The 25,009-nt window shown below is 43.2% G+C and overlaps 1 protein-coding gene across 1 annotated transcript; it reads left to right on the top strand.

The window, feature by feature from the left end:
- Positions 1–1,362: 1,362 nt before the first annotated feature.
- LOC308377147 (ATP-binding cassette sub-family C member 2-like) lies at positions 1,363–23,801 on the top strand (the record flags this gene model as incomplete). Its single annotated transcript, XM_080853722.1, has 29 exons — positions 1,363–1,404; positions 4,005–4,178; positions 4,426–4,572; positions 4,681–4,821; positions 4,923–5,045; positions 5,139–5,194; positions 5,446–5,677; positions 5,868–6,052; positions 6,393–6,570; positions 6,801–7,055; positions 7,633–7,698; positions 8,199–8,336; positions 9,706–9,852; positions 10,545–10,629; positions 10,904–10,970; positions 12,310–12,436; positions 12,874–13,050; positions 13,277–13,444; positions 15,053–15,230; positions 15,704–15,851; positions 16,254–16,356; positions 16,555–16,774; positions 16,889–17,043; positions 17,701–17,856; positions 18,128–18,327; positions 18,453–18,579; positions 18,715–18,816; positions 19,060–19,203; positions 23,689–23,801. The coding sequence occupies 29 exons, from the start codon at positions 1,363–1,365 to the stop codon at positions 23,725–23,727; spliced, it is 4,080 nt and encodes a 1,359-aa protein (XP_080709848.1). The 3' UTR covers positions 23,728–23,801.
- Between the last annotated feature and the right edge of the window lie 1,208 nt (positions 23,802–25,009).

Below are 25,009 nucleotides of genomic sequence, written 5' to 3'. Positions count from 1 at the left end.
ATCACCAGTCACTCACACAATGTGAATGTCACCTGGAGAGCCATTCTGACAGTAAGTAGCCTTGTGTGTGACTTTTGCAACATGTCATTTTCAAAATGTCAGTATGGAAGGGACCGCCGTTAAGTGTTTAACACACAGTGGTGTCTTTTTTGTAATAAGCAAACTACATTTTTGTTTAATTATTTGAAATGTTTGTAACCTTAATTAACATCTCATACATAACACAATAATGGAAACACACAATTTCAAGAATAAGCCTTCAAATGTATAGGCTATAAGAACTGGATCAATGAAGTAGCCGAACGTAATTCTCCGTAGACAAATGAGGACTCTCGTGTTCAACTCCCGACAACAATGCCAAAAATGAGGCATTTAAGCTTTACTTGTGAAAAAAAGGTCAACTCTGTAGACCTAATTAAAGTTTGTGTAATAGTGTTGTACTTTTGCGTGTACCTTATAGTGTGAAACACTCAGCGGCGCGACAAATATTTATTTTAGTCTTAAAGATGTTCTATCAGATTTGTTCTCTCCGAGATTAAGTTTCACTGTCATTTTACAGAGAATGGAAAAAGAGTGTCGTGCAAATCAACAGTGAGGTGATGCTTTAGTTTAGGGGGTTGAAAAGGCACACCAATAAAGTTGAAATACCTGTGAAACCCTGACATGAGTAGATATGTCTAGAAAAATGATCGGGGATATTATGTTTACAGGATAGTGAGGTTGTCAGAGCTAGACATGACATGAGCATTAAAGATGGATTCCTCTATTTGTTTACTTTCACATGAATTTATCATTTTCTTGAAGATGGTATAAATAATTATCATGACCTGGTAGAAATTATAGATGATCTAAAACTACCTTGACAAGACAGGTAACTCGTACTGTATGTCACAGAGAGATAGACTCTGAAAAGAATATTACACAATTGAAATAAATGTCAGTAATGTATCTTCCCCAAGATCAGTATCTATTAAATAGATCAGAACCTTTGGTCTCAGTCACTGCAGTCACATGTATCCGAATTTCTGGCTTTATCCGATTTAAATTGAGTCAATTCCATGTGCTGTCACTTTTAAAATCTTTCCCCGAATTTTGATGTAATAAGTCACATGTTTGTTTTGGAGTCTTTCTGACAGGGATTAAGCATTAACTCAGACACTCTCACAAAGACCAATTGAAGGACCTGTGTGAAGTTTTCACCAGTGTTTGTGTGCTTTAGAGGTTTTTATGGCTTGCAATCTTGCTGAATCATGGTTTGCGTTAGGCTTCACAAGGACTACGCTCAAGCAGCACTAGTGAACAGCTTTAACCTCAGGCGCCTTACCTCCGGTTCTCCCCTATCAGAGGGGAACAAGAGGGAACATGTCGGCTGCTCTCGACGAATACTGTGGCTCCTCTTTCTGGGTGAGTTGACCTCAAAATGCTACACTGGCAGACATTGTTTTTCTGACCTATGTCCCTGTCTTCCCCTCTGTCTCTGGTAAAATTCAAAGTTGACTTTCTCCTTTTTCCATTTTTATTTAAATTAATGTATCATTTGTCATGATAATTATTGTATGATGATGATACATATGATATGGTGCTTTATTGCTTTTTTATATATTTTGTAACAGGTTGCAGGGTGGGCAGTGCAGTAACTGAGGAATCAGGTCACAACTGGCAGTAAAAAGAGGGTTTTTAATAAAGTTTGTCACTCAAAACAGGTACAACTCAGGGGTTTCCATAAACTCAGGCAAAGGATCCTTCAACACAACTTAAAAGTCCAAAACACAAAATGTTCTTGTTCCCTCTTCTTCCTAATAAACATCAACTTAAACTACTTTCCTTGTAGTCGGTTGCCAGTGGGTCAGTCCAGGCGGTTTCCGGCTTGGGGCTATCCTTCCCCCTTCCGGTTGTGGCCTAGTAAGCGCTTCACTAAGCGCTTCCATGCACGCTCCCAACGCACCTCAGGTGCGCTCTGCTCTCTCTGGCTCTCTCCCACACAACAGGCACCACCTGCCTTATCTGCTCCTGCAATTAAGCACCTCCACCTGGGTGCCTGCTGCATTCTGGGGCCTGTAGTCATTGGACCGGCAGCCATCTTGTGGTGTGGCAGCCAGTCCTCCCGGGAAATGCCACACCCCACTATAAGCTGGCCCACCGTGATGCCACACATCCTTCTCCCCGAACCTGACGCCCTCGGCAGGATAAAATCAGTCCAAAAGGCATCACAGTGGGACAGGTCATCTGCTTCTCCAATGCGCCATCCTGGCCTGTGAACGACAGAGACATTAAACAGATGGTGGTTTAGAACCCATCTACTCACCCTGCTGTTTGTCTCTTTTTCACCCTGTTTCTTATTCTTCTCCTTTGGTGCACTGTCCTCTGGGTCATCTGCCTCGACCCCGTTGTGGTCTTCCCCCAACTCTTCTTGAGCAGGGGCTGCCTCGGCAGCAGACTGGGCTTGAGCTTCCTTGTTAGCTGGTGTGACTTCTTCTGAGTCATCAGAGTCCCCTTCACCTGCGTCGCTCTTATCAGGATTATCTTCCTTAGCATCTTCATCATCAACCTCTTTATCACAATCACCCACGTCTTCTTCATCACAGTCGTCTTCACCCTCATCATCACCTTTGTCTTCATCTCCAACATCACCTTCTTCATCACTGACATCATGGTCCTCATAGACATCATCATCTTCGTTGACATCTAGGACCACCTGCGCTTTGAACGCCTCTGCTGGACGCTTCCCTGTGGCCGTCAGCTCAGTAAACACTCCAGCGCTCCTCATCTGGGTTAGCCTCTCCTCGGCTCTCGCAAACAACTCACCCGAACGGGCGTTCTTCTTCGCAGCCTCCTGTAGGTCAGCTTCAGTTGGATGGTCCTTCAGCCGCATCTGCAGTAAGGCTCTACTGGTCTCAAGCTGGGCCACCTGGCTCTCCACCAGCATCCTCACCAGTTCCTCCATTTTGTGTTCGGTGCTCCTTTGTGTGAAGTCTGTATTCCTGAATGTATGAAAGTTGAGAGAAACCTTCACCGTCTTCTCTGCCACTCGTCCACACTTAAGCCCGTGTTGTCCCTGCCCGCATTCTCCACCATGTGTAACAGGTTGCAGGGTGGGCAGTGCAGTAACTGAGGAATCAGGTCACAACTGGCAGTAAAAAGAGGGTTTTTAATAAAGTTTGTCACTCAAAACAGGTACAACTCAGGGGTTTCCATAAACTCAGGCAAAGGATCCTTCAACACAACTTAAAAGTCCAAAACACAAAATGTTCTTGTTCCCTCTTCTTCCTAATAAACATCAACTTAAACTACTTTCCTTGTAGTCGGTTGCCAGTGGGTCAGTCCAGGCGGTTTCCGGCTTGGGGCTATCCTTCCCCCTTCCGGTTGTGGCCTAGTAAGCGCTTCACTAAGCGCTTCCATGCACGCTCCCAACGCACCTCAGGTGCGCTCTGCTCTCTCTGGCTCTCTCCCACACAACAGGCACCACCTGCCTTATCTCCTCCTGCAATTAAGCACCTCCACCTGGGTGCCTGCTGCATTCTGGGGCCTGTAGTCATTGGACCGGCAGCCATCTTGTGGTGTGGCAGCCAGTCCTCCCGGGAAATGCCACACCCCACTATAAGCTGGCCCACCGTGATGCCACAATTTGTTCATAAAGAAACTCAATTTTAATCTTTATCAAGGCAGAAGATTTCTGCCACACTTTCCTTTCAATTGAATCCCACTCCATTAATCAAACAAAACAATTTCATATTCTGGTGGCTGTTCTATGCTCTATTTGTGTGCTTTATTTGGAGAAATACATTTCTCACAGAGTGGTTCTGTTTCTGTCTTATCCCAGTACTTGTGCTGTGCTGTCATCCATTATCCTAATCATGCTTTGCTCAAGATACAGATTCGTTTTTTCCTTTTAATCACCTGTGAGTCACATCACATTAAAACTTTAGTTAGCAGCTTGGCAGGGGGTACGAGCTTAGTCTGAATCTCTGGGCCGTGTGCCCCCCCCCCCCCCCCCCCCCCCACAGAATGCCTCATACCTGGACCGGGCCGACCCGGACCTGCCTTTGTGTGTAGAGCAGACAGTTCTGGTGTGGGTACCGCTGGGCTTCCTTTGGCTCAGTAGTCCCTGGCACCTGGCAGCACTCTTCAGAGGCACAGCCCACAAAAGACACCTCTCCAGGCTTTATGTCAGCAAACAGGTAAAAGGCCTCTTTTAGGAGTCCCACTTCTCTTCTATTGTGTGTGTGAGTGAGGTTCTGTCCTAGGACAAGTGGGAACCTTAGTTCATTGTAATTTTTTTTTAATCATTTTTGACAACATTGCAAATTTCAAAAGCTGTGTTTTTTTTAATTAATCACATTTAAACTCTCATGTACTATTTAAAACCCTGCAATGGTTTAGGATCTGTGGTTAAAGTTGCCCTTGTGTGGTGATATCTCTGTATAGATCCTGGCTGGACTCTTGTTTCTAACAGCCGTGGCTGGACTTGCCGTAACTCTCAGTGAGGATTTTGGTCCCAATACTGACTCCACAACAAATGGGAAGAATGCAGCAGTCTTCTACACCAACCCTGTGCTTTTTGCAGTCTCATGGGTAATGAGTGTTCCTTACCTTTGAGAATGTGTCACAGAACTAAAGCGCTATGATTGGTCCCCTTCTCTTGATATTGCCTAGCCGTAATGTGGGTACCTTTGCTCCCAGATCCTGGTGATGGTTTGCCAGGAGAGCGTGAGACGCACACACATGGCCGTCGACTCTAGCTCGCTCTTCTTCTTCTGGATGCTGCAGGTGGTATGCGGTATATTCCCCTTCCAGACACTCCTGCGGAAGGCACTGCAAGAGGTAAGGAGGGTCCCAAACAAAACACGCCACCCCCCACCCCCAGACAGGCCGGCCCTCATTCCACAGGCACTCCTTCAGTGTTGTTGTTTGTCTCTCGGCAGGGGGGAGTCCCAGATCTTCCACGCTTCTGCTTGTTCTATGTAGCCTATGGCCTGCAGCTCCTCTCCCTCGTTCTCTCTGGGATTGCTGATGTAAAGCCTGAAGAAGAGGAGGTGGTGAAGAAGGTAGAGTTTTGATGTGCAGTTACTTTATTTTACTGGCTCTCCCTCAGTGCCTATTCTTTATACCCTCTACTGTGTCCATCTCTTGTCCTGTAGAACCCAGAGGCAGGAGCAGCATATCTCAGTAGAATCACATTTAACTGGTTCAACAGGTAAGATCCTCAGTGAAGGTTAATATTTCATTTTAATAGCCTCAGAGCCAAACTCTTGCAGCAAGATCTGCAGAAATAAACATTTGCATATTTACTTGAAACTATTAAGTGAATACATATAGACATACATACTGTACATATACATACATATCTGCTGTATAGACTGCTATATAAATATATACACACAATAATTTCCTACTGGCCTCCTACACACTTAATTAGTAATAGCCAATGGTTATTTTGTTACATAGCATGGTCTTCAATGGCTTCAAGAGGCCTTTGCTTCAGGAGGACCTGTGGGATTTGAGTGACAAGGATGCCACCCGCCACATCTATGAGGGGTTTGAGAAAGTGATGACGGGCGAGCTGAGCATAGCTCGGCACAGGTTTCAGAAGCAGCTCAAGAAGAGGAAAGCCAAACAGAAAGAGATTGCCCATCAAAATGGCCTTTCAAAAGGTGTCAGCCAGGATGTGCTAGTGATGGTAAGACACTTAATGTGCTAATAGCTAATGTGCTGATAAAGCTCATATGTTCAGACCGCCGCTATGTCTAAGGTAATTGCAGTCCATTTAAGCAGCATGTCTTAGCAGAATGTTCTCCAAAGAAAGAAAAGAAATATTTGAAAATCCGACCCATGAACTTATGTCGTGTTTCTCATTTCCTATAACTCAGGAGGAAAAAGGTGACAGTAAAGACAAGAAGAAAAACAAAGAGAAAAAGAAAGATGATAAAATATCGCATCCAAATTCATGGCTTATACCATCCATTACGAAGGCATTCAAATGGATGCTCATCGAGTCTGCCTTCTTCAAATTACTGTCTGACCTTCTGGCCTTCGTCAGCCCCCAGCTGCTCAAGTGAGTAATACACGTGCTTAATGTCACACCTCAAAGACTCTGAGAGGGCTTCAGTCTAATAGTTTTGTGTGAGGACTGCATGACTGTTCATCATGAACGTGAATGGGTGCACAAAGCTGACCTGGACTCAGGGTTGCATAACATCATAGACCAATAATTATCCTACCCACTATAAGTGCGTTGACTTCAAATAAATGATTGACTCAGCACCTGACAGGTCATTGAAAAAAAGTTGAAATGTACAATATTTACATTTGACTGTAGTTACACAGACAGCACGTTGAAAATCAACTCCTGTGGATGTCAAACAGTAAGTTAAATGACCAGTTTAACTTTCCAGGTTGATGATCACCTTCACCCAGGACAAGTCCATCTACCTGTGGAAAGGCTACCTGTATGCCATTCTGCTGCTGCTGGTGGCAGTGGTGCAGTCCGTCCTCCATCAGCAGTACTTCCACCGCTGCTTTCTGCTGGGTATGAAGGTCCGCACAGCACTCATGGCAGCAGTTTACAAGAAGGTACATCCTGTCACCTTACACCACTCGTTTAATATGAATTCTAAACCTCCACCCCCATTCAGCACTTAACCTTTCATTTATAAATTACACTTTCAAGTGTTTCATTTTAAAATAGCACCCCTTAGAGATGGCTCAGTGATAGGTGATAATCTCTGTGCACGTAAAAGGTATTTGGTCATGTACTCCAACCTCCAAGACTGATTGCATTAACTTTGTCGCTTGTCTACCAGGCCCTAATTGTGTCTAATGACACGCGTCAAGAGTCCACGGTGGGCGAGACGGTCAACCTGATGTCGGCGGATGCTCAGCGCTTCAACGACGTCACCAATTTCATCCACCTGCTGTGGTCGTGCCCTCTGCAGATCGGCCTCTCCATCTTCTTCCTCTGGCAGGAGATGGGCCCCTCCGTGCTGGCTGGCCTGGGTGTGATGGTCCTCATGGCTCCCATCAATGCCTTACTGGCCATCAAGTCCAAGGATCACCAGGTAGCTCTCCCTCAATATCGCCTCCTCCTAGATAAGGACTCAAAGATTCAATCACGTTTTAAGCCCATGGGATTTTCCTTCAGTAGTGATTTATGAGTCCCGCACCATAAGCAATTGGAAAAAATAGTGGAGCGAGTCACTAGCAATGATTACTATTGAAGAACTGCTGAAGTTCAAACATTTATTGGGGACCAATTTGAGAAATTGTGTGACTCAAATACACAGCATTCCCTTCATTCAGGGGATTATCCTGTTTGGTCTTCTAGAAGACAGAGGTGGTCTGTCATCCTTGCTCAACAAGGGCCTGGTATGTGGCGTGGCATCCGTGTACTGTACAATGATACTTTTTCACAGTCAGTCCTTTGCTCCTTAGCGAAGCTCCTTCTAATTTATAATAGGTTGTTGCTCTCTGTTTGACCCTTCAGAAATACAGTGCTTCTATGGCCAAAGTCTTTCATGTTTGTTCAGCATGTATCCAGTCCTACCTACCTTGGAACATTTGACTGCATTTACAGAGGAAGATATGCTGCAATAGCCATACAAACCTCACATATTTACAATTCTGTATCTCTTTCAGACCCAAAACATGAAGCTGAAAGACAAACGCATGAAAATTATGAATGAAATGTTGACTGGAATCAAGGTAAGAAAAATAGTCCCTTAAACATCCACACAGAAATATTTACTGTCTTAAGTCTTTGTGCGTCTGAGCAATCCTGATGATTACCATCTGATGGACTCCATCACCCCCTGAGGCACAGGAAGTGCTGCTGAAGACATGGGGAAAACATGAGGAAGGAATGCGGTTTGCTCGACCTTTCTGTGTACCCTTGATAGAGATGGCTGGCTGAAAGACTGATATGAAATGAAGTGCTATTTTTTTTAATATTCAACACTTTGGGGGAAAAAAGAAACACAATTAGCACAGTTGGCTTTTTTTCGTTATTAGTTCTGTTAGTGCCAATGCAAATCTAGGGGCATCCAACCCTGATTCAGAGCTTTAACCTTTACTCGATTGACAGCGTAACTGAAAAGGCTTCCATTATGACTTTCCAACGGCAGTTTCTGTTCCGAGGCTTAGTTCAGGTGTGCTACATCCCTTTTGTTTCTCTTTCCCCCTCTCTCCTGCTGACTGGCCTTTAGGTTCTGAAGCTGTATGCCTGGGAACCATCTTTCGAGGAGCAGATCCATGCTATCCGAGAGCAGGAACTGAAGCTGATGAGGAAAATTGCCTATTATTCCTCCATCTCCACCTTCATTTCCAACACCGGCCCAGCTCTTGTAAGGTTATATATATATATTTGTATGTCACAAAATACATCTCAATACTGTTAAATGACTAAGCTTGTGTCCTCTAGCCATGCCAGTGCTTCGCTGTTCAGGGTAGACAGTGCCTGGAGACCAGTCCAGGGCACTGGTACTTGGTGCAGTCGTTTATGATGTGATCAGCCGTTTGCTCTGGGGATCCACAGGGGCAGTCAGGGGCATCACAAAGGTTCATCCTGTGCATGTTGGCTCTGAAGCGTCCATGTCTTCCGGCATCTGTTAAGTCGTACCCAGGATTTTCGGTGGAGGTTGTGTCCTGCAAGCCTTGTGGAGGGTGTTTTGATGTAGCCATGTAGCTTGGTGTTGGCTTGGCCCCACTGTTTGGTCCATTGTGTGATGGTCCAGGACCCAGGTGGCTGGCCATTTGCCTCATGCAGCAGGCCACGAAGTCTTGCAGAGATTGGTTCCCTCGACGGTAGGCGTGGTGACGGGTCGTTTGAGTTGATGTCGTGGTGGAGTAGGTGGCTGGCTCTGCGTTGAGCTCTCTGTGCAAGGTTAAGGCAGGCTGCTTCACGACGGATTGCTGGTGGTGGGATTCCGAGGATTGGTAAGTATGAGGTTGGTGTAGATTTTATGCATCCTGAAACTACCCGCATGCTGTGGTTGAGAGCTGTGTCAAGCTTGGAGGTGTGAGTGGATTTGCACCAAATAGGTGCACAGTAAGGTTGACAGTTGACAGTTGACCATAGAGGAGTATCTTTATTTTTGTCTGTTCCTGACATTATCTATAAGAGAGTGTTTATTTGTATGTTGGGCTATTCCATGTCTGTTCCTGACATTATCTATAGGGGTGTGTCTGCTTGTATGTATCTTGTATTTCTCCACCATACATTGATTTTCTGATGGAAGAGTAACCAATATGATGGAGAATCCCACATACTAGAGCCATGGGGGAATTATTTATTAAGTTTCTCTTTCATCATTTACAAATTAGATGAAACAGATTTACAAATGAAATAAATTATAGAGCAAGTTTGGGGGTTTAATGAAGACATGTTCATGCATTGTGAGTTATCTTTAGTTTTTTGTTGAGAAATATTAAACACCCGCAACTAATATTTGCCTTCCTGCTCTTAAACCAACTTGTGTATCCGTGCAGTTTCAAGGCCAGAAGTGTTACAATCTGGCTCCAGAATCAAAATGTCAAATTAAGCATATTTTCAACAATCAAAAATCAGATGTGGGACACATAGTTAAATAAATAAAAAAAACACATTCTGGTGTATAAATAATAAATAAATAACAATAAAATAAAGAAAAAACAAGCTTCTCATTTTCAAACTGTCATTACTGGATCTGAACTGTCCTTTGTGTTTATTTGAAGATTTCCCTAGCAACGTTTGCTGTTTTCGTCTCGGTCAGTTCAGAGAACATCCTGGATGCTGAGAAAGCATTCACCTCCATATCAGTATTCCACATCCTTCGTTTACCTCTGGGCATGCTTCCAATGCTCATTGCTGCTATGGTCCAGGTACAGAACTATCCATCCACACGTTTAAACACTGACACACACGACACACACACAAAGCAAGATCTAAACAAGCAATAGGGATGACCTTCTGCCAATGCAGTGTGTTATTGAACCTTTAAAATGCAGTGTTTAATTGAACCTTTAAAATACAGTGTGTTATTGAAACTTTAAAATACAGTGCTTAATTGAACCTTTAAATGCAGTGTGTTATTGAACCATTAAAATGCAGTGTTTAATTGAACCTTTAAAATGCAGTGTGTTATTGAACCTTTAAAATGCAGTGTTTAATTGAACCTTTAAAATGCAGTGTGTTATTGAACCTTTAAAATGCAGTGTGTTATTGAACCTTTGAAATGCAGTGTGTAATGTGTTCATTATTGAAACCTAGCACCATTGAAACAGCTTTAAAGGAATGGTTTTGTGCATTTGTGTTAAGAAGGTTAAGTAGTCTTATTCTGATTCTGGATTAATTTATCGTTGTGTTGTATCGTTCATGCACACATTTCTATAATGACAAACCTGTAATGATGAATATTTAATCAAATTCGCCCTGTTCTAGAGACATTAACTGAGCATTGGCTTGGATGGAAACTAACTGAAAGATAAATGTGTATTAGCTGGACTTGACTTAGTTGGAAAAAGATGTTAGTGTTTTAGTAAGATGACATACTGATAAAACAATCTTACTCCAGACTGCAGTATCTAAAGAACGTTTGGAGAAGTTCCTGGGCGGGGAAGACCTTGACAGCAATGCTGTGCACAACGACCCAAGCTTCAGTATGTACAGAAAAACACACATCACCTTTTATAGGAGTTCACCAGATTATGATTTATCAGAGCTTACACCTCAGAAAAGGCTTAGTTCATAGAAAGTTCTTGCTTGAAAATGTAAAACAATAAAAATAAATCCAAATCAGACTTGCAATCTTCAAAATGACTGATAAAGTAGGCTATTGATTAAGCAGGCTGTTGATCAATAAGGCTATTGATGCCCAGATGCATTATGACATGAATCTCTACATGAATACTTTTATTCAGTTTTTTTCCGCAGGCAGTGCAATCACTGTTTCAGAAGGCGTATTCTCCTGGGGGAAGGAGAATGATCCCACCCTTAAGAAGTGAGTCCACTGTTAATTCTGCCCTCCACATTCAGTGGACGTGACATTTGTGTTTGTCTTACACAGTCCACTCAAAGGATGTCAAAACATGAATAGGTTATTGGAAATATTTTTCCAGTCATTATAGTGAAATTAACCTAATCAAACAGTTTGCTGTTTTGACCAATAGATGGCGCTCTGTTGCTCCCATAAAAAATTCATGAATAGTAAATACATAAATTAAATAGTAAACATTATTACAATAACAGTATAGTGAGATAAAAGGAGAATGTCATGCAATGTGTCTAGGGGTTATGAGGTATCAAACAATAGTGTAAACGCGACGAGGATGGAGGGAGCATCCAGCATGGAGTTAGGCAGAAAGACTCTCCCCAGGCTCTCCCCACCGGAGCAAGCAACAGACTGAACGGTGCAGCAAAGCAACAGCAAGAGAGTCAGGGAGTCAAGAGAGGCCGTCCATGGCAAACCCAAGCCTTTTATAGTCCGGCCCATTATCTCCTAAGCACTCAGCACCCTGCAAGAGAGACAGACAGGGGACAGACGTAGCACAAAGGGCTTATCACAATACTGTAGATACCACTTTTGAGTGTGGCAAATTTACTATGTGTGATCAGTGGTACAATGGTTAGTGTTGATGAATGACAAGTAGCTGACCTTATGTATGCGGAGCAGCCAACCTCAGTAATCAGGGTCAAACCCAAACTGATAGGGAGGGCTGTAGGGGCTTTGCCTGATTGTTTGAATGCCTGCATGATTATGTTGTTGACAGTCTGAATGATTGCCACCATCAACTCTCAAAATGTTAAAATGTCCGCCTGCTTCTGTTATTTTATTGCTGATTGCTTCTCATCTTTGACATACAATGCTGACGTTTCTTCTTGTGCTGGTAAATGAAAATGAGATCTCAACCATGGCACTTATGTGTACCAATTTAGTCTTCATTGTTGTGGAGCCTTGGTTTAACGTAATATCTAGGTATTATCTGTGCACATGCCAATTCTGTGGAAACAGTAATGCTTGAAACGAGCATCATTTCATGAAACAAGGTATGATATCTGTGTAGGCATACAGTGGTCACATGACTGGAAAACGCATCATTTCATGAAACATGGTATATTTGTGTAGGTAATACATTGGTCACATCATGACTGGGAAACGCATAATTTCATGGGAACTACAAATGGATGTGGGATTTGTTCTGATAAGAAACATAATTGGGTGTAAAAGGGAAAAATGTAGATATAAACTGAATTATCCATAGCCGATGTCATATTAGGAAATAGTATTTCAAACAAACATAAATGTCTTTCTTCCTATTGCTCTTCCTCTTCCTTTCCAGTGTATGTTTGGATATAAAGCCGGGTAAACTAGTTGCTGTGGTTGGAGCTGTAGGATCAGGAAAGTCATCCCTGCTGTCTGCTTTACTTGGAGAGATGCACAGTAGCAAAGGCTCCATCAACATGAAGGTACCCACAGAGCGAGAGGCTGGATCATTACTGACACGTCACTGCAAGAGCACAATGTTGACATGCCTGAATTGGCTTTAAAACAGGGCAGCTTATCAACAAGTGATAACTTAACAGAAGGTTCGAACACGTCAGTTACATTAGTTTTATTTTTATGTAAGTTACATGTCTCATATTGAGTCTGACTATTTGGCTAATCAGTCTAAATGTTTTTGAAATGCTTTGTAGAAGCTGAAAGATTAGATTCATAAGTGATTCAGCGTGCGACAGCAACCCAAAGCTCTGGAAAATAAATAAGTGCGTATCCCTAATGTTTACTTTGATTTAAAATGGAAAACAATCCTACAACTATTTCTAGATGCTTCCATTCTTATCTAGTGCTGCTTACATTAAAATGTCTTTCTTACACTCCCCCCCCCCCCCCCCCCCCCCTGCAGGGCTCAGTGGCGTATGTTCCCCAGCAGGCCTGGATCCAGAATGCCACACTCAGGGATAACATCCTGTTTGGGTCTGAGCTGGACGAGAGCAAGTACCAGCAGGTGCTTGACGCCTGCGCCCTGAAGCCAGACCTGGATCAGCTCCCGGGCGGAGACCTGACAGAGATCGGGGAGAAGGTGAGGTGTTGACACATACACGCAAGCATGCACCCACGCACGTACACACACACACAGACACAATAGAAGAATACACAAGCAGTCATTTTGTGACTGCGCTTCTCCCACTCTGTGGAAAAGGGCATTAACCTAAGTGTTTCTCTGTGTAACAGGGCATTACCCTAAGGGTTCTCCCACTCTGTGTAACAGGGCATTTACCTTAGTAATCTCCCACTCTGTGTAACAGGGCATTAACCTAAGCGGGGGACAGAAGCAGCGTGTCAGCCTGGCCAGAGCCACCTACAACAACGCAGACACCTACCTGCTGGACGACCCATTGTCGGCTGTGGACTCGCGTGTTGCCAAGCACCTCTTTGAGAGGGTCGTCGGGCCAAATGGACTTCTGAAAGATAAGGTGGGTCTCTCAGTGCTAATGCAATCTAAAGTTCAGTTGAAATTTACATTCATTGTGTTGAATGTTATGCTGTCTACACAGTGTACACCTCACAGGGTATTTAAATACAATAATTGCTGTGTAGTTTATGTATCATTGTGAATAAAAGACATTGGGCCTCATTCTCAAACGCAATTTAAGAAGGACTTTTCTTGTTTCTCTGAACTCTACTTCGGTGGATTTAGGAAAACATTTGCAATTCTTAATAGTTTTCTCATCTGGGTTTTCTTCTGAACTTCAGAAGACTTTCAGAACGCGAAATAGCAGTCGTAATTCGGAAAAAGTTTTCTCAAAGATGGCCCACTGCGTTCAAAGCTTTTTGAGGAATCACATTTAAGAAGAAACTCTTCGTGTTAATGGCTGAATTTGTGAGAAACCGATGGTGATTGCGTTCATGTCAACTCTACAGACATCCTCAGATTTAAATAATTATAATAATAATAAATACAATGATATTTGTATCATTAACAAATACGTTCACATGTATAGTCATGATTTTATGAGGCATCTTGAAAACCAAAATAAAAATAAATAAATAACTGAAACCAAAATAAATGAAAGGACTACACCAGGATGCTGCGCTAGTCTAGTGAGCGTCGTTTGGCACTGCCGTCTATGCAAGTACGGCAATCCAGACTATTCTAATTTGCAGTGTTGCGTCTGAACGTGTTCATTGAACGAAAGTTCATGAACTCCTTCATAATTTTGGTGAACGTGAACTGAATGTTTTGTTTTACTGCCTCATTCTGGTGTCTTTGAACGGCATGTTCTCTCTTTTAAATTTAGTTCATTAAGGTGCCAGATTTCTAGAGACTTCCAGGCGAAAAGCACACCATTAACAGTCCTGTATGCAGTGTTGCGTGGGCTTTCTTCTACTGTCTATGCCTGGCAAGAGTGAGAGCGCCGAATTAGAAAAATTACTGAGTTGCTTTCGTGTGGACTCGGGCGATTCCGACTGCACACGTGAATGCTGTTGCGTGTCCTTATAAGGAGCTGGCGGGGCGTGTTTGTATGCAAATCAGGTTCACCAGATCGCGCATCAAGTTAAGAAAGCTCTTCCGGGGGAGCACAGCTCAGAAGACTTTTGCTGCTTATGAACACATTTTCAAGCGTGCAGGAATGTGGCGTAGGTCTTTTCCCTACGTTGTTTTTACGAAGTCCGTAAGAAACATTTCAGAAGAAACTTCAGATATTGATCAAGAATGAGGCCCAATGTTTTCAATGTAGTGTATCCTTAATAGTGCACCAATTGTAAAGCTTTCTGCAAAGTGTGTACTAGTGTATCCAGCAGAAAGTCTCTCCACAGTGCCAATCTATGTCTCCTATCTATGTCCTTAGCTTTGGTTTTATCTTATTTTGATAGATGTAGCGAGGGGCTTCAATTTTGAGTGGGTGATCAGAACAAATACCAAACATGAATTCTGTCAAATATGACTCCCCTGCTCTTATCCTCTGGTCTCTTCCACTTGCCATGTCTATATCTCCTCAGACAGTGAGTGCTCTCAAAATGTAGTTGTATCGCTGAATGTAAAAAAAAAAACCTCTGTTTAATTGCTTGCGTTTCTGCAGACCCGGATCCTGGTAACTCACGGTGTCAGCTTCCTGCCTCACGTTGATGAGATTGTGGTGCTGGTGGATGGGCTGGTCACTGAAGTGGGCTCTTATGAGAGCCTGAAGGCCAGCGAAGGGGCCTTCTCTGAGTTCCTGTTCACCTATGCAAAAGAGGAGAACAATAAGTCATCAAAGGGTGGGTTCCGTTAAACATGCTTTCTTTGTACCATGCAAGGAAAGGAAAATGTAGAAGGAACAATTCCGAAGTGTGAGGGTATAACAAGGGTATTGAAGGTTACAGGAAATGCCAAGTTGGATCTTGTAGGTTACCAGCTGAAAATGTTGGACCTGATATTGTACAAGAAAAGGAAAAAGTTGAATTCCACTGCTGCCTCAATTGTGAAATGAATCGCACTACTCTGTACCAGAAGGGGCACAAAAGCCCTTTCCATGTCCTGTACTCTGTGACATGTAAATGTAAAACATGCATTAGCCTTTTTACCAACTTCCACATTTTCATCTGTAGCCTCTTTTATATTGACTTTAAATTATCTTTCTCTGTGTTTGTTTGCGTGTGTATGTGTGTATGTGTGTGCGTGCGTGTTTGTGTGTGAGTGCGCGCGTGTATGTGTGTGTGTTTGTTTGTGAGTGTGTGTGTCCTCTGATCAGATGACTCCTCAGAAACTGAGGACGTGGACATAATACCTGAGGCTCAGGATCTCCAGGCTGATGGCCCTCCTGAGGATGTCGTGTCTGTGACCCTGAAGAGGGACAACCTCCTGCGCCACAGCCAGAGACACGCCCAGCGCAATGGCAGGTTTGTCTCACGGGTTGACACACACGCACCAGACACACACACACACACACACACACACACACACACACACACACACTCACAATCATAAATACACAAAATCATACAGACAAAGGCATAAAGACAAGATTTGACAAAACAGAGACAAAGGGTATCTAACACAGTATAGAAAAACTCATAGCATGTCACACTTAATATGTACATAATATGCCAGAAATGTAAGAGCTCCAACTCAAATGCTCAGAGACTAATTGTACAGGAATGTACTTCGCAGTCTAATTTACTTTTAGATTTGATGCACTCTCTAGGTCCTTTGTGGAATGCCATTTCATTTCTATGCTATTGTGTATTTCATATCTATGCTAAAGTGTATTTCATATCTATGCTAAAGTGTTTGTCTTTCAGCATCAGGCTGACGACAACCAGCTCTGTGAAGGCTAAAAGGCCCTCTGATGAGGCCAAGCAAGGCCAGAGGTTGATAAAGAAAGAAGCTATGGAAACTGGGACGGTATGTAATCATCCTGTACTTTAACACAAACACTTGGTTAGATGAATATAACACAATGGATGAATATAAAATAACTGAAATACAATTTCAATGTTCTGTTCTGAGTTGAAGCACACATTCAAAAAAGAGGCTGTTGCAGTAGACCTGGTGAAATGAACTCTGCCTCTGTCTCCGTCATCTCTAATGGGCTCCCAACAGGTGAAGTGGTCAGTATACCTGCAGTACCTGCGCTCTATGGGCTGGTGCTACACCTCCATGGTCTTCCTCATGTACTTCATCCAGAACATCGCCTTCATGGGCTCCAACCTGTGGCTAAGTGACTGGACCAATGACTCGCTGAAGTACTTTAACCAGACTTACCCTGGCTATGTGAGGGATATGAGAGTGGGTGTCTTTGGAGCTCTTGGCCTGGCACAAGGTACGGGATATTTAAACTATATTAATGCCTTATACTCTGACTATTTTTCCTTCTTTCAAAAGTTTATTTTATTTTATTTAATCAAGTGCAATCAAACAATCCGATTTCCGCCAGGCCTCTTAATTTTCCTGGGGACTCTTCTGCTGGCTGGAGGAGCCGTGTCGGCCTCGCGGATCCTGCACTCACGCCTGCTGGCCAACGTGTTGCGTGTGCCCATGATGTTCTTTGACACCACGCCGTCTGGCAGAGTGGTGAACCGATTTGCCAAGGTAATCTAGAGAGATGGGCTGATCCTGGCATGTGTATGAATATCTGGACAGCGGAAGTCATGATGGCCTCATACACTATGTGCACCCACACCATTCATTTGACTGGGGTGTGCAAAATAGGTTATGATAGAACTTTAGGGGGTTATGTGCATCTTTTAAATTCAAATTACCCCTAATTATAATACTACACTGATAAATGAGGAATGAGATGAACCCATAATAACTATAATCATTATTCTTAGACTTATTATTATTATTCTTACAATGATCACAATTCACCAGAGCCTTACCTTCATACAGAAGGCTAGTTTCACTGATCTACAGAAGGATAGTTTCACTGATCTAAAGAATGCTAGTTTCAGTGATCTACAGAAGGCAAGTTTCACTGATCTACAGAATGCTAGTTTCACTGATCAACAGAAGGCTAGTTTCACTGATCTACAGACGGCTAGTTTCACTATTCTACAGAAGGCTAGTTTCACTGATCTACAGAAGGCAAGTTTCACTGATCTACAGAAGGTAGGTTTCACTGATCTACAGAAGGCTAGTTTCACTGATCTACAGAATGCTAGTTTCACTGCTAGCCACACCGCCTGCCACCATAGGGTGTGAGACCTGTCATCTGCCAGCTATAAAGTCTGTCTCCCCTGCCTGCAGGACATGTTCACAGTGGACGAAATGATCCCAGTATCCTTCCGTTCCTGGGTCATCTGCCTGCTGGGGGTGATGGGCACCTTGTTTGTGATCTGCCTGGCGACCCCACTTTTTACAGCGGTCATCGTGCCCCTGGCTGTCATCTATTACTTTGTGCAGGTACTGTGAGGTGGCCACTAAATCCTGAGTCTCTGCAGTGTAATTCAGAACAGCACTATATCATTAAGACTCAGAGATTTGAGAGATTTCCTTCTGTGCACAATTTGAATGACTTAAAAAAAATACACACGCGTGGTTTGCCATGTGCTTGTTTTCTTGGCATGAGGCATTGAGATCGACGCGTCATGGCATCATATGGCTTAGAGCTGTCAGTGTGCGGAGTGAATGGCACTGATTGACTACTGAAAGCCTCCATCGCTGTTTTCCACAGAGGTTTTATGTGGCGACGTCTCGGCAGCTAAGGCGGCTAGAATCTGTTTCCTGCTCGCCCATCTACTCTCACTTTGGGGAGACAGTGGCCGGCCTGTCAGTCATCAGGGCTTACAGGCACCAGAACAGATTCCTAAAACACAACGAGGCAACCATGGACCAGAACCTCAAGAGCATCTATCCCCGGATAGTCTCCAACAGGTTGGAAATTGCAGTGGGTTTCTTCCACATTTCTGAAGACTGATCTGCACCTGTCGCATGTTTAAATGTCCGCTCAGTAGATGTAACTGTTGGTGGTGTGCCCTCTCTGTTGAACTGTTGTGCAGGTGGCTGTCCATTCGATTGGAGTTCTTAGGAAATTTGGTGGTGTTTTTCTCTGCCTTGTTTGCGGTGGTGTCACGTGAGAGTCTCAACAGCGGACTGGTTGGGCTGTCCATCTCCTATGCTCTTAATGTAATTCACTCCATCCAGTGATTATAGTTTTTTTTTTAATTTTAGGGCATGTAAGATTCAGTTCTTTTGTTACCTGATGTTGTCCTATAAACTTCCTTGAATAATTACTGGACCTTTTCCCTTGCATATTATTAGGTGACTCGGACCTTGACTTGGTTGGTGAGAATGACCTCAGAGCTCGAAACCAACATAGTTGCGGTGGAGAGAGTGAGCGAATACAGCAAGATAAAAAATGAGGTACACCTCATTATCTTATTTAACTAAAACAAAGGAAAAAAATAAGTCAGCTAGTAAGAGTGACCTTAGAGAAGCATTTTAATCATTTTCTGTGGCTTTGGCCTTAATTTATTTACACATGTACACAATTTAATTTAATTACAATATAACTAACAATAAAGCCTTGTGCGGTAGTGAACTATACTGTATCCTAGCATATGTGCATGAGTTGAATCCATTTTATCTCCCCTCTTGTTCCATAAGGCGGCCTGGATCACAGACCAGCGTCCTGAGGAAGGCTGGCCTAAAACCGGGAAGATACGTTTGGAGGACTACAAAGTCCGCTACCGCCCTGAGCTGGACCTGGTTCTGCATGGAATCACTTGTGATATTGACAGCACTGAGAAAGTAAGGACCCAGCTGTTGTAGCCCTTAAAGTTCAAGCACTTTGAGATTTTTCAGTTCTTATTACCTTCTAGCCTTCATAGAAATGAGATTAGGAGTGCGAGTGCAAACAAATTCAACACTGGTGGGATCAAAACACTAGAGAACAGGATGAATGGATTGATGTGTGTGTGTGTGTGTGTGTGTGTGTTTTATTTGTTCTCTGCTTTTTACGATCCTGTTCATTGGCGTTATTCACCAACACCTGGGGCTGCATTTCTGCAAGTGGAGTTGGAGATTTGGTCAGGATGAATGGTGTCCTCAATGCTGAGAAATACAGGCAGATACTAATCCATCATGCAATACCATCAGGGAGGCGTATGATTGGCACCAAATGTATTCTGCAGCAGGAACATAACCCCAAACATACAGCCAATGTCATTAACAAGTATCTTCAGCTTAAAGAAGAACAGAAAGTCCTGCAAGTGATGGTATGACCCCCACAGAGCCCTAATCTCTACATCATCGAGTCTGTCTGGGTTTACATGAAGAGACAGAAGAATTTTAGGAAGCCTACATCCACAGAAGATCTGTGGTTAGTTCTCTAAGATGTTTGGAACAATTTACCAGCCGTGTTCCTTCAAAAACTGCGCAAGTGTATCTGGAAGAATTGATGCTATTTTGAAGGCAAAGGGTGGTCACACCAAATATTGATTTAATTTAGAATTTTCTTCTGTTCCTTCACTGCATTTTGTTAATTTATGAAGAATTGATGAAAATAAACTGTTAACACTTCCATTTTTGAAAGCATTCTTAGTTTACAGCATTTTTTCACACCTGCCTAAAACTTTTGCACAGTACTGTATATATATTTTAAAAAGGCTGCTGCATTAATACATAGAGTACATAGATAATAAATTGTATTATTATTAGTGTACCTTCAGATGAACGGCAAGTAGCCACAGGTGTGTGAGGTCCCAGTGTGCTCTCACGTGCACTCCTATGTGTGCTCTCACGTGCACTCCTATGTGTGCTCTCACGTGCACTCCCATGTGTGCCCGCACTTGCACTCCCATGTGTGTTCCCAGGTGCACTCTCACGTGCCATCCCATGTGTGCTCTCACGTGCACTCCCATGTTTGCTCTCACGTGCACTCCCATGTTTGCTCTCACGTGCACTCCCATGTTTGCTCTCAAGTGCACTCTCACGTGCACTCCCATGTGTGCTCTCACATGCACTCCCATGTTTGCTTTCACGTGCACTCCCAGTGTGCGCTCACATGCACTCCCAGTGTGCGCTCACATGCACGCCCAGTGTGCTCTCACGTGCACTCTCACGTGCACTCTCACGTGCACTCCCATGTGTGCTCTCACGTGCACTCCCAGTGTGCTCTCTCGTGCACTCCCATGTGTGCTCTCACGTGCACTCCCATGCCCCTCATTACCACCTGAAAGGCTTAGGGAGGTGGCGACGCACAATAGGCGCCCAGATGGGCAGTTTCTTTGCTGCTCACTCTTAAAATTTTTTTTTTTTTAAAAATGTACATATTGTTCTGATGACTGGACTGACCAGAAAAAGTGGCTTTTGTTTCTCAGTCCAGGGGCCTCATTTATAAAATGTTGCGTAGAAACCGTCTTCCATTTGATCTCAGCGTTTTTCTGAAGTGTGATTCACAGAAAACGAACGTACGCTCAAAAAAACACGTGTACGCCATTCCTGAGTTTATAAATCACAAATGATCGTGGAATTGTGCGCAGCTGAATCTCCGCCCTCCAAACGCCCCCCCCCCCCCCCCCTACTTAATAGAATTAGCATATTATCAATGCACAAACAGAGTGCATCCTCAATGCACAAACTCTCTGTGACAATGGCAAGCAAGAAAGAAACATGTAAAAGGAAATCAACAATCTACTGATGGAAGAGCAGATGCGGGCAGAAACATTGTTTGAAAGCCTGTCTGGTCGCGTAATGGCAAAAGCAAAGTATGGAAAATGGTAGAAGACACGTCTCCGAAGCACCAGCGGCCTCACCTGCGGCACAAGCAGCACCAGATGCCGCAAGAAGTTTCCTCTTCCATCCACTATAGGTCCTTGAGACACAAAGGGACTTGAATGAGTCTGTTAGTAAGTCTATTAGTGAGGTTGTTGCCGAACTCTGTCCGCTATTGAGGGTTCTTTGAACAAACGTACGTGCCTAAATAAAAAAATCTGTAGAAAATGTGAAGATGTGTGCATTTATTCTTTAACTGTGTACATTATTTAACTGTTGGTATAGGTGGTGAATCAGCTCCAGTCTTCTCAGGGCAGGGATGCGTATTTCAGCCAGCTGGGATGGGAGGGGGGTCATCTTGGTCCATGCTCATTTCGTCTTCTCCTAGCTCTATGTCAGGGCTTAGACAAACGTTGTGTAGCACACAACAGGCTAGGATAATCTGGCAAACCTTTTCGGGGTCATATAGCAGTCTCCTTCCCGATTCATCCAAACATCGCCACCTTCCCTTCAGTATGCCTATGCTGCTCCCAACTACCGACCACGCACAGGCATGTGCTGTATTGAAGTGGGCTTCCTAGGCTGTCCGAGTGTGGGCAATCGAAACCATTGGGAACCCTGCTTTACGCAGGAAATCCTCTTTCACATTTCGCTGTTCCTGGGCACTAAATGGAATTCCTATAAATTGCGGAGATAGAGGGATAAATACCGCGAAGAACATCGGGCAAAATTCTGCTTAATGATGACTTGGATATACAGTACAGACTGGTCTCCAATTTCTCGTTGGAACGTTCCTGTAGCAAGGAACCCAAGAACAGACTAAACCTGACCCTGAAAGGGTATGGCCAGGTTACATCTTGTGTGTCTCTGCACTAAGCTCTAACAGAGCCGCTCTACAAGTGACACCTGCTTATCAACCATACATCATCCTGTGTCAAAAAGTCTGCGCAATCACGAAAAACCCTTTTTCTCAGCGGTTGGCGATATCCTCTAACAACGCCAATGCAGCCATATGTCCTACTGAAAACTAAGCCAATATCAGACATTTAATAGGCTATAGATTGAGCAAAATGTTTTACACACGTTTTTGTCCTAAGAACAGTGATGTGGATTGATGCTATTTAATTATTCAAATTGTTTAATTGATTTTATTGAGCAAAACATTAATTTGGCCTTTCACGGTGATGGTGACGATTATGATGATGAAACTGCGTGTCGGCGCTCCGAGAGTTCAGAATCCTGCAGTACTCCAGTATTGCCACAAGGAAATGTACTTACGCGAACTAGAACCAGACATCAGCTACGAAACATACTTACGCACAGATTTGATCTTAGAGTGAGCGTGCGATCAAATCCACATTAAGGTACAGATTTATAAAAACCGTCTTAGACATGGGAAAGGACGTATCTCTACGTCTGGTTCTAGTTCCCGTAAGTACATTTCCTTGTGGCAATACTGGAGTACTGCAGGAATTCAGATTTCTCCGAGTGCCGACACGCGGTTTCATCATCATTATCATCATCATTCTTCGCAGTATTATCCCTAATTTATTAGATTTCCATACAGTGCCCAGGAACAGCAAAATGTGAAAGAGGATTTCCTGCGTAAAACAGGGTTCCCACCAAAGCCATGGTGCTGCTGCCGCAGATGCGGCTTCTGGTGCTGCTCGTGCCGCAGGTGCAGCCGCTGGTGCTTCGGAGACGTGTCTACTACATGCCACATACTTTGCTTTTGCCATTACGCCACACGACAGGCTTTCTAACAATGTTATGGCCTGCATCTGCTCTTCCAACAGCAGAATGCCGATGTCAGCCTCACTATAATTCTTCTGTTTACATGTTTCTTTCTTGCTTGCCATTGTCACAGAGAGTTTGTGCATTGAGGATGGGCTAATAATAATAATATGCTAATTAGATTAAATAGGGGCGGAGATTCAGTTGCGCACAATTCCACGACCATTCGTGATTTATAACCTAAGGATTGGCGTACACATGTTTTTTTTGTCTGTACGTTCGTTTTCTGTGGATCTCACTTACGATCATTTCGGAAAATGTCTTAGACAAAATGTAGGATGGTTTCTAGGCAACTTTTTATAAATGAAGCCTGTAGAGATACCTCCTTTTCTGCATCTAAGACGTTTTTTTATAAATCTGTACTGGATTTGGATTTGATGTGGATTTGATCGCACGCACAGTCTGAGATCAATTCTGTGCGTAAGTACGTTTTATAAATAAATGTTTCTCAATGTTTTGGTGAAACTGGACTTGTGAACACTTGATTTTATTCATTTATTTTCAGTGTATAATATGATGATTGAAAAAAAGTGTACTCATCTGAAGACAAATAATGAAATATGGGACACAGGTTGCGTTACTTAAATATCCATATTTAGACAAACCATTCAATAGCTGGATGTGGTCATTGATTTCTTGATGAGCTTTTTTACACCTTGCCATCTAGGAAATGTATTGAATTATTTTCTCACATCTGAGATGTTTGTTTCCTTGTCAATTCTGCAGAGTGATGGTGTTGGATGCTGGCAAGATAGTGGAGTTTGATTCACCGAGTGCTTTGTTCAAGAGGCAAGGATACTTCTTCTCTATGGCAAAGGATGCTGGAATTCACTCTGTTGACTACAGTGTCCTATAAGTGTCAGAGAGCATGGAGTACCTGTGGTCCATTTCCACACATTGTCATACATCATATCCCTGTATGTTGCTATTTTCCAGATTTGTAACATTTCAGTCATAAAAAAATATATATGTTATATTATATAAATATGTCACATATTTAAATCTTGATTCTGTTGATTCAATAGAAGGCTGTTGATTTGATCTAATATATTGTCCAGGGTTTTGTACAGTTTGGCAGACCATTTTAAAATGTCCTGTTATTTCTGTTGCTCTCGTAATTTACATTTTGATAGAGAAATTTTAATGAAGACTGTTATTGTATTTTAATCTAATTGTTTTTTCCTGTGTGCTGAAGTCTACAGGCTGAGGCCTTGAATACTCTCTTGCTGAGGCAAACTACCTGTTTTTGTACTGATAATCATGCACACTGCTCAACTCTCAAGGACATATTCTGAGATCACTGCAGCAACTTCTATAGCGATGGGACGGTCACCGTAGAATACCGCCCTTTGTGTGATGAAACCTGTTTTTTTCTACTCACATAATGCTGGCTGCGCCCAGCTCATCTTTGGAGTCTGTTCACAACCTTTGGTTGAAGCACACTTCCTCTTTTGCAAAAGATATAAAGTACTATTTTAAATTCTGAATGCTGGTCTCTGTCTCATCAATATTAACGCCTTAATATAATTTATCTAACACATTTACATTAAACGTTCTCAATGGGTTTGTTTTATACTTAAATATACATGCTCTGAAATTAGTTTTTGACTGTTTTTGTAGTGTGACCTTTTCCTGTTTTACCTCTCCAGTAACAAATCTTTATGCCACTGAAAGGGTAATCGTTAGCCTGGATACCAGACCGAATTTAGCCCCGCCCACAACATTTGAGGTCTGGAAGTGCAGCCTGGCATCGCTCCGTTGGGGAGAAATTATTGCCGCCCAAAAACACTACAGCCAATCAAAGTGTCAGGGTGGGCTTTATACGATGATGGACAGATGACCTCACTCATGCAGGCGTACCTTAACGTCTGGTCCGTACATTTCCTCAACATCTACACCGTGCTCAAGACCTACCTCTCTGTGCCACTGTGGTATGTAAACACCGCCTGGACCCCGTGCTCTTCTGCATCTCCTCCAACACCTTCCGCAGAGCTTCCTGGATGGTGATGAGGTCCCTGAAACCCAGATGTCCAAGGCTGTGGCAGGG

This window comes from Sprattus sprattus (genome assembly GCF_963457725.1).
Source record: "Sprattus sprattus genome assembly, chromosome: 16".
NCBI lineage: Eukaryota > Metazoa > Chordata > Actinopteri > Clupeiformes > Clupeidae > Sprattus > Sprattus sprattus.
Note: the sequence above shows the minus strand (reverse complement) of the source record. Positions and strands in the feature narration are given on the sequence as shown.